The sequence below is a fragment of the Neovison vison genome, chromosome 12 (assembly GCF_020171115.1).
Source record: "Neovison vison isolate M4711 chromosome 12, ASM_NN_V1, whole genome shotgun sequence".
Lineage (NCBI taxonomy): Eukaryota > Metazoa > Chordata > Mammalia > Carnivora > Mustelidae > Neogale > Neogale vison.
Window position 1 is genome coordinate 122,108,771 of NC_058102.1, and position 15,413 is coordinate 122,124,183.

Genomic DNA, 15,413 nt, shown 5'->3' on the forward strand with positions numbered 1-15,413 from the left:
TTTCATGTGCGCTGCTGAAGGTGGCTATAGGTCTATTGGCTCTGGCTCTCTTCTCCCTGCTTCCCCTTTTAGGACCCAGGCTAAAGGAGCCCCTCTCTGGGACATGCGTTTCTCGTGGCAGAGGGGAAAGGAGGAGAGAGCTTGCGAGAACATGCGTGGCTTTAAAAAGCTTCCGCCTCGATACGGTGTGCTTCAATGCATGTACACGCCATTGGCCAAAAGTAGACACAGGGCCAGGCCTGACAGTGGGGCCAGGGAGTCTGCTGAATCTCAGAGAGGCCCAGTTGGGCCAGCAGCCATGAGAGGGGATGTGTAATCCTCTTACAGGGAAGGAGGAGGGAATAACTGGACTTTTACTTGCCTTAAAACGTTTAATCCCCGCAATAGCACCGTGAGGTATGCACCATGATCTCCATCTTCAGGTGAGGAAACGAAGAGGTTTCCAAAGAAGGGAAGCACATTAGCGGTGGAGCTGGGGCTGGCGCTTGGGCATTCTTGCCTCCACAAGCCAGGCTCTCTCTTCACCGTGGCTGTGCCCACTGCCTTTCTCACCTTAACATCTGGACTTGTTTTTTTCCAGAAAAATCCTCTGATCTCTTGCTCAAGAAGGACAGGTCTGGTTTCTGGCCTTCAGAGAGCAGGAGCGTCACCGTTCCTATTCCTTAATATGCACACTTGCCCTTATTCCACCTGCTTTCAGCACCATGCCTGCACTTGCCCGGTGCTGTAGTGTCGTGCCCACATCCCATAACTGGTCCAGACCTCCAGCCCTGAGTGTGGAAGAAGATGCTGGTAGTCCCCTGTCTGGGGGAGGGGAGGGCTTTGGGGAGTCCAGTCACTCCATGTATCCTGTTAGTCACCCTGCTTTCATGTCTCTGCTTTAGCCTCCCTTCCGTGGGCCTTGGTGCTTCCAAGGCCTGGGCCACACTGGTATTCTGTACGTCAGACCACCTTGCTTCCTCCTTGGTTATCTCCGACTTCATCTGCTTTAAGACAGTTACCTCTCTTTCCCAACTTCCAGAATTGTTGAAATCTCAAACTCAAGATCTCATTCCCATTTATTTTGCCCTAGTGCACTTATGTCTTAAATTTCTTTACTGTCATTTTAGTGGGCTTTTGGAAGAACACACAGATAAGTTGATGTGATTAATCCCTCCATTTTAACCAAGCTCCCAGGCTCTACAGCTGCAATTTTAATAGCTGCATGGTATTTGATTGTATTGACATACCATAATTAATAAAACCAATTCTTTATTTTAGTTGTAGAAATTATTTTGGTTTTATAAAAAGCAGTCTTTGAGGCTTTGTGAACATCCTTAACTTCCTTAGAATAAAATTTAGGACTAAATCCCAAATTTTAAAACTTTTAATATTGACTATTAAGTAATTATTAATATTTATTGCCATATTGCTCACCAGAAAACAATTTACTTTCTGAATAGGTATTATTCAGGTAATCATTATTAGCATAGCAATTTAAAAAAATTCTCTTATTCATACTTCTTTTTCAAGAGAGCTTTAGAATTATTTTTCAGCTTCTTATATAAAATCCTATTATAATTTTGTTAGTTTCATTAAGACTGTAGAATAATTTGGGATGGTGTAAGAACTTTACAGTATATTGTTTTCCTGACCAAGAAGTTGGTATCTCTCTGTTCAGATATTCTCTAGTACTTTCAGTTACATGTTTTCTTAGTAGTTACATTAAATTATTGCTATATTTGCTGTCAGATTTATGGCTATTGTGAATGAGATGTTATTTATACTTTTATTTTCCAGTTTGTTTCCACTGATAAATGGAATACTTACTGGATTTTGCTTATTTATCTAATTTTGCCACTTTTTAAAAAGATTTTATTTATTTATCTGAGAGAGAGCATGAGCAGGGTGAGGGGCAGAGAGAGGGAGAAGCAGACTCCATGCCAACCAGGGAGCCTGATGCAGGGCTCAAAACCCAACACCCTGGGACCCTGGGTTAAGGCAGACACTTGACCAACTGGGCCACCCAGGCACCCCTGTATTTTTGCCGTTTCATGAATTTTTGCTATTAATAAGTTTTCATGGAGTCTTCTGAATTTCCTAGAAATGCATTCAAATTAATTTACTAATCAATCCACAACTCATTATTGAGCACGCCCATTCTATGCAAGCAGGTTCTAGGCACTTGGGATACAACACTAAATGTCACGAAGTCTTTGTCTTCATAGAACTTACATTCTAGTAGAAATATTCAGGTAATGTATAAAGGAACATACACAGAAAATAATGCCCAGTTAAGATAACTGTTATAAAGAACAATGAAGCAGGATAGGGCATAGCTAGTGACAAAGGGTGATTTTTCAGATAAGAGACTCATAGAAGGAGGTGGCTTTTGATGAGACCTGAGTGAAGTGGCGGAACCAGCTGTGTGCCTATCTGCCAGTTTCCCAGACATAGGGAACAGCAATGTGCCAGAAGCTTGTGTGAGGGGCAGCAGTGAGGGTAGTGGGTGGAACTGAGTGGACCAGGGAGAGAGTGGTAAGGGAGCTAGGGACTGAATCAGAACACAGCATGGATGCCTCTAGCCGCAGGGGCGGGAGGACAGTGTGGCTGGACGTGTGAGTCCACATTTTAGGAGAGAGTTCTGAGCTGGAGATCTACCGTCGTCAGTGCCTGTGTGCCGCTTAGAGCTGTGCCTGCGTGAGTGAAATAGAGCCACAACAGAGAAGAGACCTCTGACAGGATCCAGGGCCTCTGGACATTTACACACCACAAGGGGATGTTGCACGGGATTTAGGACTAGCTAGTGAGGAGCCATGAAAACCAGGAGACCAGTAAAATTGTCCACAGTAGAGAGGGAAAGATCACCTGCCCTGTGCTGCTAGAGGCCCAGCAGGTGAGGCCCGAGGACTGACCACTGAGCTTACCTGGTTGGTGTTAGTGGAATAATGGAGAGAAACACGCTACTGGAGTGAGTTAAATATAGAATAGAAGGTAGGATCGTGGACACGACAAGTACAAAGAACTCTCTTGAGAAGTTTTTCTGTAAGGGCAGCGGGAAAATGGAGTGGTAGTTAGGGTGGGCTGAGTTCTGGGAGATGGTTATATGTGAGTGGTGATACTTCTCTCTCAAATATGTTTCCCTCACTTTTTTATATATATTTGGTTGTGTTGGTCAGAACTTCGTTCTTTTTTGTCTTTTTTAGAGGAATATTTTATTAGCCTTTTAACAAAAAATGTGATGACTGATAATTGGGAAGAAATAGTTCTGGCGCCTGGTGGTTCAATCAGCTAAGCATTTACCTTTGGCTCAGGTCATGATCCCAGGGTTCTAGGATCGAGTCCCACATCGCACTGAGCAGGGAGCCCTCTGCCTGTTCCTCCCTGCTTGTGCTTGCTCTAACAAGTAAATGAATAGAATCTTGAGAAAAGAAAGAAAGAAAGAAATAGATTTTCTTTCTCATATTGAGCATTCTCTTTTCCTAACATTGCCTGTATTAATATGAAATAGGTGGTGAGTCTTTACCAATGTATTTTCTGGACACCTCCAAGGCAGGCTTATGGTTTCCTTTATATTTGTCTTTAAGTTGTGTGATAAATTATTGATACTTTCCTAATGTGGAACAGTATTCCTGAGATAGATCTCACTTTGTTATGAAGAATTATTCTTTTAGTATATTAATTTTCTGTGATAATTTATTATTTTCACCTTATTTATGCTTAGTGGGAAAGAGTAAATGGTCTATTTCGGGGTTCTCTGCCTTAACCATATTGTCTGAAAAAAGTAACCCCTTTTGATATCAGATACTTTAAAGGAGAATGGTTCTGCTTTTTGGTTTCATTGGTCTAAGAAATGCCTTAGAGGGACACCTGAGTACTCAGTTAAATGTCTGCCTTTGGCTCAGGTCATGATCTCAGGGTCCTGGAATCAAGCCCCATGTCTGGCTCCCTGCCCATTGGGTAGTCTCCTCCCTCTTCCTCTCCCATTGCCTTCTCCCCTGCTCTTTTCTCTTTCTCTGTCTCAAATAAATAAATAAAATCGTAAAAAAAGAATGATAGAAGTGCCTTAGCTACTGGCCTCCCAGCTCATTCTCTCTTCCCCGCATGATGACTTGTCTGTGGCACCTCCTGAACCATTGTTTATCAGTAGGGCCTCAAGGCTTCTGTCTAGGGACAGGGTGAGGAGTGTGGGTGAGTCTCAAGCATTGTTCAGATAAGAAGCATATTATAAGGTAGAGGCATGGCTTGGTCCTTTTCTCGTCTTTCTTGCTCCTACCTCCCTTCTTTTTGAGTCCAGCAGCATGACCTGCTCCTTCCTTAATGGTCTACCTTGTCCAAGGTTGTAATTTCATAAGCAGAGGCTACTTCCCTCTCTGTCTTTAAAAAAAAACAAAAACAAAACCAAAAAAACTCCTGAGACACACTCAAAGAAATAAGAACCTTATTCCTTTTTTGTCTCAAATGCTTGAATTTAAATGACAAAATACCACAATATATCTGATTCATTTACTCAGAATAATACCTTCTAAACCAAAACTTCCAGTACTTTAACTCTACTTTATTTCACGCTAATGTAATCATACACAGTGTTCCTCGGAAAGAGATTAATATTACCTTCCTTTTCTTCATAGCCGGAGGCACCGTGTGGGAGAGGTTACACGCTCTAGCAGTTAGTTGTAGGGGACAGCCGTGAATGTGAATGAAGTTGTCAGGTATAGGAAAACACAGCTGCCAGAAAATACCCATCTGAACTCAATATAAAAATGTAAATTCCTGATTTGGAGGTTACATTTTAAATTCCAGCTTGAAAAAAATAGCAAATTGACAAATAGAAATATTGAGTAATTAATGTTTCTTTCACAGCTAATTTCTCCAGATTTGGAACCTGAAACCCCTTTTCTTCTGTTCCACCATGTCAGTGTCTGATCTTACATTTTGGGTTATGTTTGGTATAGAATTCAGCCTTAAATCCTTTAGAGGGGCACCTGGGTGGCTCAGTCAGTTAAGCATCTGCCTTCAGCTCAGGTCATGATCCCAGGGTTCTGGGATCAAGCCCCGAGTCTCCCCGCTCAGAAGGTCTGCTTCTCCCTCTGCCCCTCCCCTGCTCATGCTTGCTCTCTCTCTTTCTCAAATAAGTAAAATATTTTTAAAAAATTTTTTAAACCCTTTAACTAGAAGTAATATTTTGTTTTTTTTTTTGTTTGTTTGTTTTGTTTTGTTTTCATTTTCATCATGAAAAGTATCCACTCACAAAATAGGTTTCTGTAGGGGTGCCTGGATGGTTTGGTCGGTGAAGCATCTGACTTTGGCTCAGGACATGATTTCAGTGTCCTGGGATTAAGCCCATGCTCAGCAGGGATCTGCTTGTCCTTCCCTTTCCCTGTCCCTCTGCCGCTCCCCCAAATTGTGCATATGTGCATGCTCTCTCTCTCTCTCTCTCTCTCTGTGTGTGTGTGAAATAAATAAGATCTTTAAAAAAATATGTTTCTTTAACCAAGGACAGAACCTTTTATGGTGGTTTTTAAATATATATTCAGTATAACTCCTCCAAAGATATCTGTAGAATTCTAAAGTGAGTGTTTAACCATATAATGTGGGAATGTGATTTTAGGTATGATTTACATATCTGTAAATTAAGTTCAACATAAGAAAGTATGCCAGATCGCCTTGTCAAGTAGAGACTTAATCCACTGAGCCACCCAGGCGCCCCATATATACCACATCTTCTTTATCCATTCATCTGTTGATGGACATCTAGGTTCTTTCCATAGTTTGGCTATTGTGGACATTGCTGCTATAACATTTCGTGGGCATGTGCCCCTTCAGATCCCTACATTTGTATCTTTAGGGTAAATTTTTGATTTAAAAATTTTTTTTTGTTGTTTTAGGCTAATTCTTTATTTTATTTATTTAAAAAATTTTTTAAATTTCTTTAATTTTTTAAATTAACATATAAATGTATTATTTGTCCCAGGGCTACAGGTCTATGAATCGTCAGGCTTACACACTTGACAGCACTCACCATAGCACATACCCTTCCCAGTGTCCATAACTCAGCCACACTATCCCTACCACCCACCCCCCAGCAACTCTCAGTTTATTTCATGAGATTAAGAGTCTTTTATGGTTTGTCTCCCTCCCAATCCCATCTTGTTTCATTTTTTTCCTTCCCTCGCCCCCATGACCCCCCACCCTGTCTCTCAAGTTCCTGGTATCAGAGAGCTCATATGATAATTGTCTTTCTCTGATTGACTTCTTTCGCTCAGCACAATACCCTCTAGTTTCTTCCATGTCACTGCAAATGGCAAGATTTTGTTTCTTTTGATGGCTGCATAGTATTGGCGCGCGCGTGTGTGTGTGTGTGTGTGTGTGTATGCATATATATATATATATATATATGTGCATTTGTGCATGTAATTTCGTTTTCCTTTGCTAGGCTTGACAGATTTTTTTGTTTGCTTTTTATTTTTTGGCTCTAACTCCTGCCACTACTACCCCCCAAAAAAGTTCAGATTTTTTTTAAGTCCTTTTTTTTCATTTCTAATTGGTTTATTTCTGATTTTCTCCTTATTTCTTCTAGTCTTTCCAGGACACTTTTGTTATTTTTCTAAATCCTTATATTGAATGCCAATTTATTTTTTCATTTTTTTCTGTAGTAAAAAAATTAACTACAGTTTCATTTCTTAATAGCTTTGGTTTTATTCAGTAAGCTTTGATAGATTTTATTATTTTCTGTATTTTTAGAATAATCTGTAATACATTTTTTCCTTTTTGTTGTTTAGATTCACGTTTTTATTTTTATTTTTATTTATTTATTTTTTTTTAGATTCATGTTTTTAATACCCAAGTAGTTAAGGTGGTTTGATTTTTTTTTAACAGCAGTTTTATGAAATTACTGTGAAAGTTATATTTGAAAATCCTTTAGTATGTTATTTATGTTTAGTATGTTATTTAGTAAGTTATTTATGTTCAGTATATGTATATTCTGTTAAACTTTAAATCACAAAAGAAATCTTATAATACAGACTAGATCTTTAAAGAATTTATTTAAATTAAAACTTGGTGGTTACTGTCAGCATTAATGGTAACACATTGTTATTTTTTTCACTTTTTTAAATGAAAATTCCAAAAGCCAAGACTTTTTAGTTTTTTGTTTTGTTGGTTTTTTTTTGTTTTTTGGGTTTTTTTGCATAGCATCACTTAATTGCTTCTTGATAAAGCTTTTTGATGTTGACTGTGAGAAATTTGAGTGGCGTATTCTACATTCTTATCCTCATGGTATTTACATGGGATCATAAAATTTTAGAGAAGATTTTTATTTTTACTTACCTCCAGAACAGACCATTTAGGGAGGTCTTAGGGAACTTTGCCAGGGCAAACCTGCTTTTTCTTTTTCCTTTTTCACTCAGCTGATGTTCCTCATGCCCTCACCTGAAGATCAGTATGATATTACTCCTCATTTCACATCTAATGTTAGAGAGGCCTGGTTTTCATCAGTTGGTCATTTTCTCTATCACATTGAGCTCCATAAAAAGACTGTGAAATAAGAAGTGATTATTGATGGTTTCCCTTCTTGGGCTACCTATTTATTCAATATCCTGTGTACCTATGGAGATGTACAAATGTATAAATGTATAAATGTAAATGTAAATGTATAAATGAAGAAATTCAGGTCTTTATAAAGGAGCAGTTTTATTCAACTTTATTGAATTGTAATTGACAAATAAAATTGTAAAGTATTTATAGTTACAGGTAGGATTAGATACACGTATACATTGTGATAGGGTTCCCACCATGGAGTTAATTAACACATCTGTCACCCTGTATTTTTACCTTTTTGGGTTAGAGGTGAAAATACTTAAGCTTGCTTTCTTAGCAAATCTCATTACACAGTACAATATTATCAACTATAATCACCATGTTATATACTAGATCTTCAAACCTTATTCACATACAACTGAAATTTTGTACCCTTTTATCAACCTCTCCCTATTTCCCTCACCACGTAGCTCCAGCCACTTTTCTACCTTCTGTTTCTATGAGTTTGACATTTTTTCTTTTTTTAGATTCCACATATAAGTGACACTATGCCATATTTGTCTTTCTCTGTCTAGCTTATTTCACCTTGCATAATGCCTTCCAGATCCATACATGTTGTGGCAAATGACAGGATTTCCTTCTTTTTTAAGACTGAATAATATTGCATTGTGTCTATATACTTATGCCACATCTTCATCCATTCATCCATCAACAGACACTTAGGATATTTTCATATGTTGGGTATTGTGAATAATGCTATAATGAACATGAGCATACACATACCTCTGAGATGGTGACTTCATTTCTTTTGAATATATATACTCAGAAGTGGGATTGCTGGATCATACGGCAATTCTATTTTTAATGTCTTGACGAATTTCCGTACTGTTTTCCATAGTGGCTCTATTATTCCACATTCCCAGCAGTGTACAAGGGTTCCCTTTCGTCTGTATTTTTGCCAATATGTGTTCTCTTTTGTGTTTTTGATGAGAGCCACCCTAACAAGGGTGAGGCAACATCATTGTGGTTTTGATTTGCATTTGCCTTATGATGAGTGATGTTGAGCATCTTTGCATGTGTCTGTTAGCCACCTGTATATCTTCTTCAGAAAAATATCTATTTAAGTCCTTTACCCACTTTTTAATTAGGTTGTTCAGTTTTTTTGCTTTTGAGTTTATGACTTCCTTGTATATTTTGCATATTAACCCCTTTTCAGATATGTGGTTTGCAAATATTTTTTCCCTTTTTCCAGGTTGCCTTTAGTGATGGTTTCCTTTGTTGTTCAGTAGCTTTTTAGTTTACTGTTATTTATCTTTGGTTTTATTGTTTTTGCTTTGGGTGTCAAATCAAAAAAAATTCACTACTAAGACTAATAATGTCAAGGAGCTTACCCCCTGTTTTGTTCTAGGAGTTTTATAGTTTTGGGTCTTAATTCAAGTCTTCAGTTTGAGTTAATTTGTATATGGTATAACATAATGATACAGTTTTATTCGTTTGCCTGTGGATATCCACTTTTGCCCATACCACTTACTAAAGAGATTGTCCTTATATGATCTCAGGGTCATGTTGTATATTCTTGGTTCCTTCATTGAAAATTAATTGACCATTTAAGCATGGGCTTTTTTCTGGGCTCTCCGTTCTGTTGATCTCTGTGTCTGCTTCTGTGCCAGTACCATTCTGTTCTGATTACTATAGCTTTGTAATACGTTTTGAAATTGGGAAGCATGATGCTCCAACTTTTTTCTTTCTAATGATTGCTTTGGCTGTTTGGGTCTTTTGTGGTTCCATATAGATTTTAGGATTGTCTTTTCATTTCTGTGAGAAATGCTATTGGAATTTTGATAGGATTGCATTGAATCTCTAGATCACTTTTGGTAGTATGGGTGTTTTAACAAAATTAATTTTTCCATTCCATGAACATGGAATATCTTTCAACTTACTCATGTCTTCTTCAATTTCCTTCATCAATATCTTTATAGTTTTTAGTGTATAAATCATTCACCTCCTTGGTTAAATTTATTCCTAAGTCTTTTATTCTTTTTTTGCTGTTGTGAATAGGATTGTCTTCTTAATTTCTCTTTCCAATAATTTGTTGTTACGGTACAAAAAATAATTTTTGATTAGCATAAACTTACTCTAACCGTTTTGCTAATTCTCTGTTTTATAGTTCATGTGTTCCTTTATTCCTTCTTGCTTTGTGATTTGTTTGCATAGTAATGTGCTTTGATATCTTTCTTTTTATCTTTTGTTGTGTCTATTATTGGTTTTTGCTTTATGGTTACCATGAAGCTTATATAAAACATCTTATAGTAGCCTATTTGAAACCGATACAGCTTAACTTTGAACACATACCAAAGCTCTACATTTTTACACTCCTCTTTTTCACATTTTGTTTTTGATGTCACAATTTATGTCTTTTGTTTTGTGTATCCATTAATTAATTATTTTAGTTATAGTCATTTTTAATGGTTTTTTTCTTTTAGCCTTTATGCTAGAGTTATAAGTGCTCACCCCAACCATTACAATATTAGAGTATTCTGAATTTAACTACAGTTGACCTGTGAACAACACAGGTTGAATTGCACAGATCTGCTCATAAATGGATTTTTTCTTCAATAAATACAGTAAAGTACTTTAAATGGATTTTCTTTTCTTCATGGTTTTCTTGACATTTTATTCTCTAGCTTACTTTATTGTAAGAATACAGTATATATTACATATAACATTTAAAATATGTGTTTATTGACTGTGTTATTGATAAGGCTTCTGGTTAACAGTAGGCTATTAATAGTTAAGTTTTGGGGTAGTCAGACATTATACATGGATTTTCAACTGTGTAGGGAATAAGTGTCCTTGACCTTTGAATTATTCAAGGGTCAACTGTATATATTTACCTTTACCAGTGAGTTTTACAGTTTCATATGTTTTCAAGTTACTAATTAGCATCCTTGAAGAACTCCATTGAACATTGCTTAGTCTGGTAAACTCCATCAGCTTTCATTGGTGTGTAAAACACATCTCTCCATCAGTTCTGCAGGATAGCTTTGTTGGGTAGAGTATTCTTGGCTGACAGGTTTTTTTCTTTCAGCAGTTAGCTCACATCTAGTTTGTAAGATTTCTGTTGGAATATCTGCTTATCATCTTATGAGAGGGTCACGTGTATGTAACAAGTTGCATTTCCCTTGCTGTCTTTGAGATTCTGTCTTTAACTTTTGATGCTTTTTTTTTTTTTTTTTTTAAAGAGGGGAGCAGAGGCACCTGGGTGGCTCGGTGGATTAAGCCGCTGCCTTCGGCTCAGGTCATGATCCCAGGATCCTGGGATCGATTCCTGCATTGGGCTCTCTGCTCAGCAGGGAGCCTGCTTCCCACCCTCTCTCTGCCTGCCTCTCTGTCTACTGTGATCTCTCTCTGTCAAATAAATAAATAAAATCTTTTAAAAAAAATTTTTTTAAATAAATAAATAAATAAAAGAGGGGAGCAGGTGGGTGGGCATAGGGAAAGGGAGAGAGAGAATTTTTTTTTAAAAGATTTTATTTATTTATTTGACAGACAAGAGATCACACGTAGGCAGAGAGGCAGGCAGAGAGAGAGAAAAGGAAGCAGGCTCCCCGCTGAGCAGAGATCCCAATGCGGGGCTCGATCCCAGGACCCTGGGATCATGACCTGAGCCGAAGGCAGAGGCTTTAACCCACTGAGCCACCCAGGCTCCCCAAGGAGTAGTTTTATATGAAATTCTTCAGAGACAAGATATTTAATTAGATGGACCAAGAGCTTAAAATGTAGTTTTGTAAAACATCTTTTTCCTCAGAAAATTGAGTGTTCTTCCATAGTGAAGATAAAAATCTATGGCATAGTTTTCACATAGTGAGATTGCTTATATTTGTCATAAAAATGCCATAAGATGTATGTAAACATTTCTTTTAGAAGTGTTGGAATAGTATAAAGTATTAATATATTTCCTATTCAGATGCCTGTTTATGGTTAAGCTGCATATGCCCAGTATTAATCATAAGCCACATTGTTAGTATATTGTATTTTCTACCACGTGGTAAGATCTCTTCATTTTAAATTTTGTTTTTATGAGTAAAGAATATGTTAAATACTTAAAATGTGTTAAATAGATATATTTTATATATATGGTAAGTACAACATAAAATAATGTTACAATAGGGCTTCTTGTATTTTATCATTACATGGGTAAAGATGGCTGAACTTTTAATACTTGATTTTGAGAAACAGCCATTGTTCTAAAAGTAAAGAACTGAAAATTATTTTTATTTTCTAGGTTGTCCTTTGTGGAGGGTCTTCTCGAATCCCAAGGCTACAACAACTGATTAAAGATCTCTTCCCAACGGTTGAGCTTCTGAATTCTATCCCTCCTGATGAGGTCATCCCTATTGGTGCAGCTATTGAAGCAGGGATTCTTATTGGGAAAGAAAACCTTTTAGTGGAAGACTCCCTTAAGATAGAGTGTTCAGCCAAAGATATTTTAGTTAAGGTAGGTTTAGCTTTTCTTTACTTTTCCATAAAAGTCGCATAAACTTACTGTCATAAGTTTTTATACATACCATGGTTTTACAATGAAAATTTGTATATTGGTAAAAATTTTAAATTGAGATTTATAATTTTGCATTTAATGAGTCTCTTGTTTTCTTTCAGTTAGTATTTATCTAACATATTAATTTCTTACAATTTTAATCATAAGGGCACCTGGGTGGCTCAGTCATTAGGCACATGCTTAGGTCATGATCGCAGGATCAGGCTCCCTGCTCAGTGGGAAGCCTCGTTTTCCCTCTCCCACGCCCCTTGATTGTGTTCCCTCTCTCCCTGTGTCTCTCTCTCTGTCAAAGAAATGAATAAAATCTTTAAAAAAAATTTTTTTTTAATCATAAGCTTCAAATACAGATAGAGAGATACATGTTTCAATTTATTTTTAAATGAAGTAAGTTGGGATCAAGGATCACATCTGCTTCCTTTGCCTATCTGTAGTTTCTAGATGATCAACAAGGATTAAGTATTATATTTATAATAGGAGTGACTTTATAATTGTAATGATAAATATCAGAGGATATGCATATTATTTTTCTGCTTATTAGGGAGTCGATGAATCAGGAGCCAACAGTTTCACAGTATTATTCCCATCAGGGACTCCTTTGCCAGCTCGAAGACAACACACATTACAGGCCCCTGGAAGATTATCTTCAGTATGCCTTGAACTCTATGAGTCTGAGGGAAAAAACTCTGCAAAAGAGGAAGACAAGTTCGCACAGGTGAATACATAAATTTGGTCAATGTATTAGTCATGTGAGACTGTTTAGCTTTTCTTTCTTCATTAGACTCAGTTTAATATCAATATAAAATGTTTATAAGATACCTATTTAACACATTTGTATGAATGGATTACTTCTACTTTTAAAAGAAGGAATAAGAAATTTTAATTTGAAAGAGTTACAGGAAAGCAAAAACAAAATACAATGTGGTTTTGGTTTTTTGGTTTTTGGTTTTTGGTTTTTTTTTTTTTTCCTGTTTGTCTTGTACTCTTGACTCTCCTTGGTAAAATGTAAGTGGCAGGGGAAATGACAGTTTTTGGTTTGCTATATGCCAGGTGCTAAACCAGGCAACTTACAAAGGCATCAGAGTGCCATGAGGTAGACGTTATTATGACCATTTCATAGGTGATTGAGAAACAGGCTTATGGCAGTAAGTACCTTATTTTCCTTGTTGAGATAAGATTTATCCTCAGTTGGTTTTACTCCTGGGCCCTTGCTCTTGCCATTACACCATGCTATCTCATACAGGATACCTTTACTTTTTCAAAATACCACATTTCTATTTCATATTGTAGAGTACTCTGCATCCTTTAAAAGAAATGAAGTGGAGCCACTTTATTTGCTTAGAAACATGCCCAAGAACTATAATTACATTAAAACCCATATACAGGGACTATAGAGCCATATTTACAGTATGATGTCATTTGTTTTTATATAAAAAGTTTGAGAGCTGGGGTGTGTATGAGGGAGGTGGCGTTTCGGTGGGTGTGGGTATGTAAATATCCATGCATGCACACAGAAAATATCTGTAAGTATTGGAAATAAATTGGGGCGCCTGGGTGGCTCAGTAGGTTAAGCCTCTACCTTCGGCTCAGGTCATGGTCTGAGGGTCCTGGGATCAAGCCCCGCATCGGGCTCTGTGCTTGACAGGGAGCCTGCTTCCCGCCCCCCGCCCCACCTCTCTGCCTGCCTCTCTGCCTCCTTGTGATCCCTCTCCCTGTGTCAAATAAATAAATAAAATCTTTAAAAAAAAAAAAAAAATATATATATATATATATATATATATATATATATACATACATACATACATATGGGGCGCCTGGGTGGCTCAGTGGGTTAAGCCGCTGCCTTTGGCTCAGGTCATGATCTCGGGGTCCTGGGATCGAACCCCGCAGTGGGCTGTCTGCTCAGCAAGGAGCCTGCTTCCTCCTCCTTCTCTCTCTACCTGCCTCTTTGCCTACTTGTAATCTCTCTCTGTCAAATAAATAAATAAAATCTTTAAAAAAAAAAAAAAATATATATATATATATATATGAAACTTAACAGTGGGTAGACTTGAAGGTACCAAAAGGATTTTGTTTTGTTTTTTACTTTTTAACACTTTGTACTGAAGTTTTAACAAAGAGCATAGGACATGAGCATGAAATACTTTTAGAGTGAAAATAAAACAAATGTAGGTAAGCAAAGGGAATCCATAGTATCTTTAGCTTTGTACCTGTTTCTTATTCAACAAAAGGATAATGAAAACACACATACAAAACCTATCTGGACTCCACCTCAAACATCTTAGAATCTAGGGGAATAGGGCCCCTTCAACTAGTAAAGTTTTCACAAGCTCCTCCAGATGTTTCTGTTGTGGATTACTATATAAGCACTTTTCTGTGTACTGTATTTCTAAACTCACTTGGTTGTCTTAGTATTCCCTTAGCTTCTCTCTCTTGTACATTTATTACCTTTTCTCCTCATATACTGCTCTGAGACTCTGCTGCAGCTACTGTCCCTATATCCTAAGTTACAGATGCCAAAAGGAGAAGAATTAATCACCTAATACTGAATTTGGGAGCTACTCTTGTAAAGATCCCAGCTATTCTAATCTCTGTGTTTTACAAATGAGTAAACCAAGGTACTTAGTGCTTCCCTAGGGTCATAAGACTTGATACTGGAAAAATCTGAAAAGTCACTTCCAAACTTGGTTTATTGGTATACTTTTCTTTAGGAAACTAAATAATTTTTTGGTAAATTCATTAATATTTGTTATGTACAAATATAATCTTAGTTGTACAAAAGAATTTGTCATGTGTTTCCTTAAATTGGTTTTCCAAGTATATGTAAAATATTGGAATTTTTAGAAGTATATACCTAAATATAATTTGCATGTTACTGGTAATGGCTTAATTACCAAAAAGAAAAGCAGTCTTTATTTTCTGAGACAGAGTATACTTCATAACCTAGGATATGATGTTTAAGAGGAACAAATCTATTACTTATATGCTCTCCTTCTAGAGGCAACGTTTCATAGTTAAGAAAGCTTAATCCTATTCTCTGATTCTGGTCATTGAAAACTGCCCTATTTTAAAAGGTTTCAGTAAGTAAGATTTGGTCCATTGGAATAACTGGTGCATCAGTTTACTAATATATCAAAGTACTGAACCATCTTTATATTATTTTTGCATAAACAGGTTGTACTCCAGGATCTAGATAAAAAAGAAAACGGATTACGCGATATATTAGCTGTTCTTACAATGAAAAGGTATAAAATTAAACTATTCAAGATGTTCCAAAAATTCACCGTGAGGCTTGACCTTTTTTGTTAGTTTATTGATTTCTTCACACGTTGCCATTCTA

General features: G+C 36.9%; 1 protein-coding gene across 2 annotated transcripts in view; it reads left to right on the forward strand.

The window, feature by feature from the left end:
• HSPA14 (heat shock protein family A (Hsp70) member 14) overlaps window positions 1-15,413 on the forward strand; it is a 38,098-nt gene that overhangs the window by 20,443 nt on the left and 2,242 nt on the right. Inside the window, exons 11-13 of one of the 2 annotated variants that reach the window (XR_006381400.1) lie at window positions 11,804-12,016; window positions 12,664-12,788; window positions 15,248-15,318. Coding sequence is in view for 1 of the 2 variants with exons in the window: in XM_044228843.1 (XP_044084778.1) it covers window positions 11,804-12,016; window positions 12,615-12,788; window positions 15,248-15,318 (458 nt within the window). In the remaining variant the exon portion in view is untranslated. Of the gene's footprint in view, window positions 1-11,803; window positions 12,017-12,614; window positions 12,789-15,247; window positions 15,319-15,413 lie in introns of both variants that reach the window. The other variant, XM_044228843.1, reaches the window with a different exon arrangement.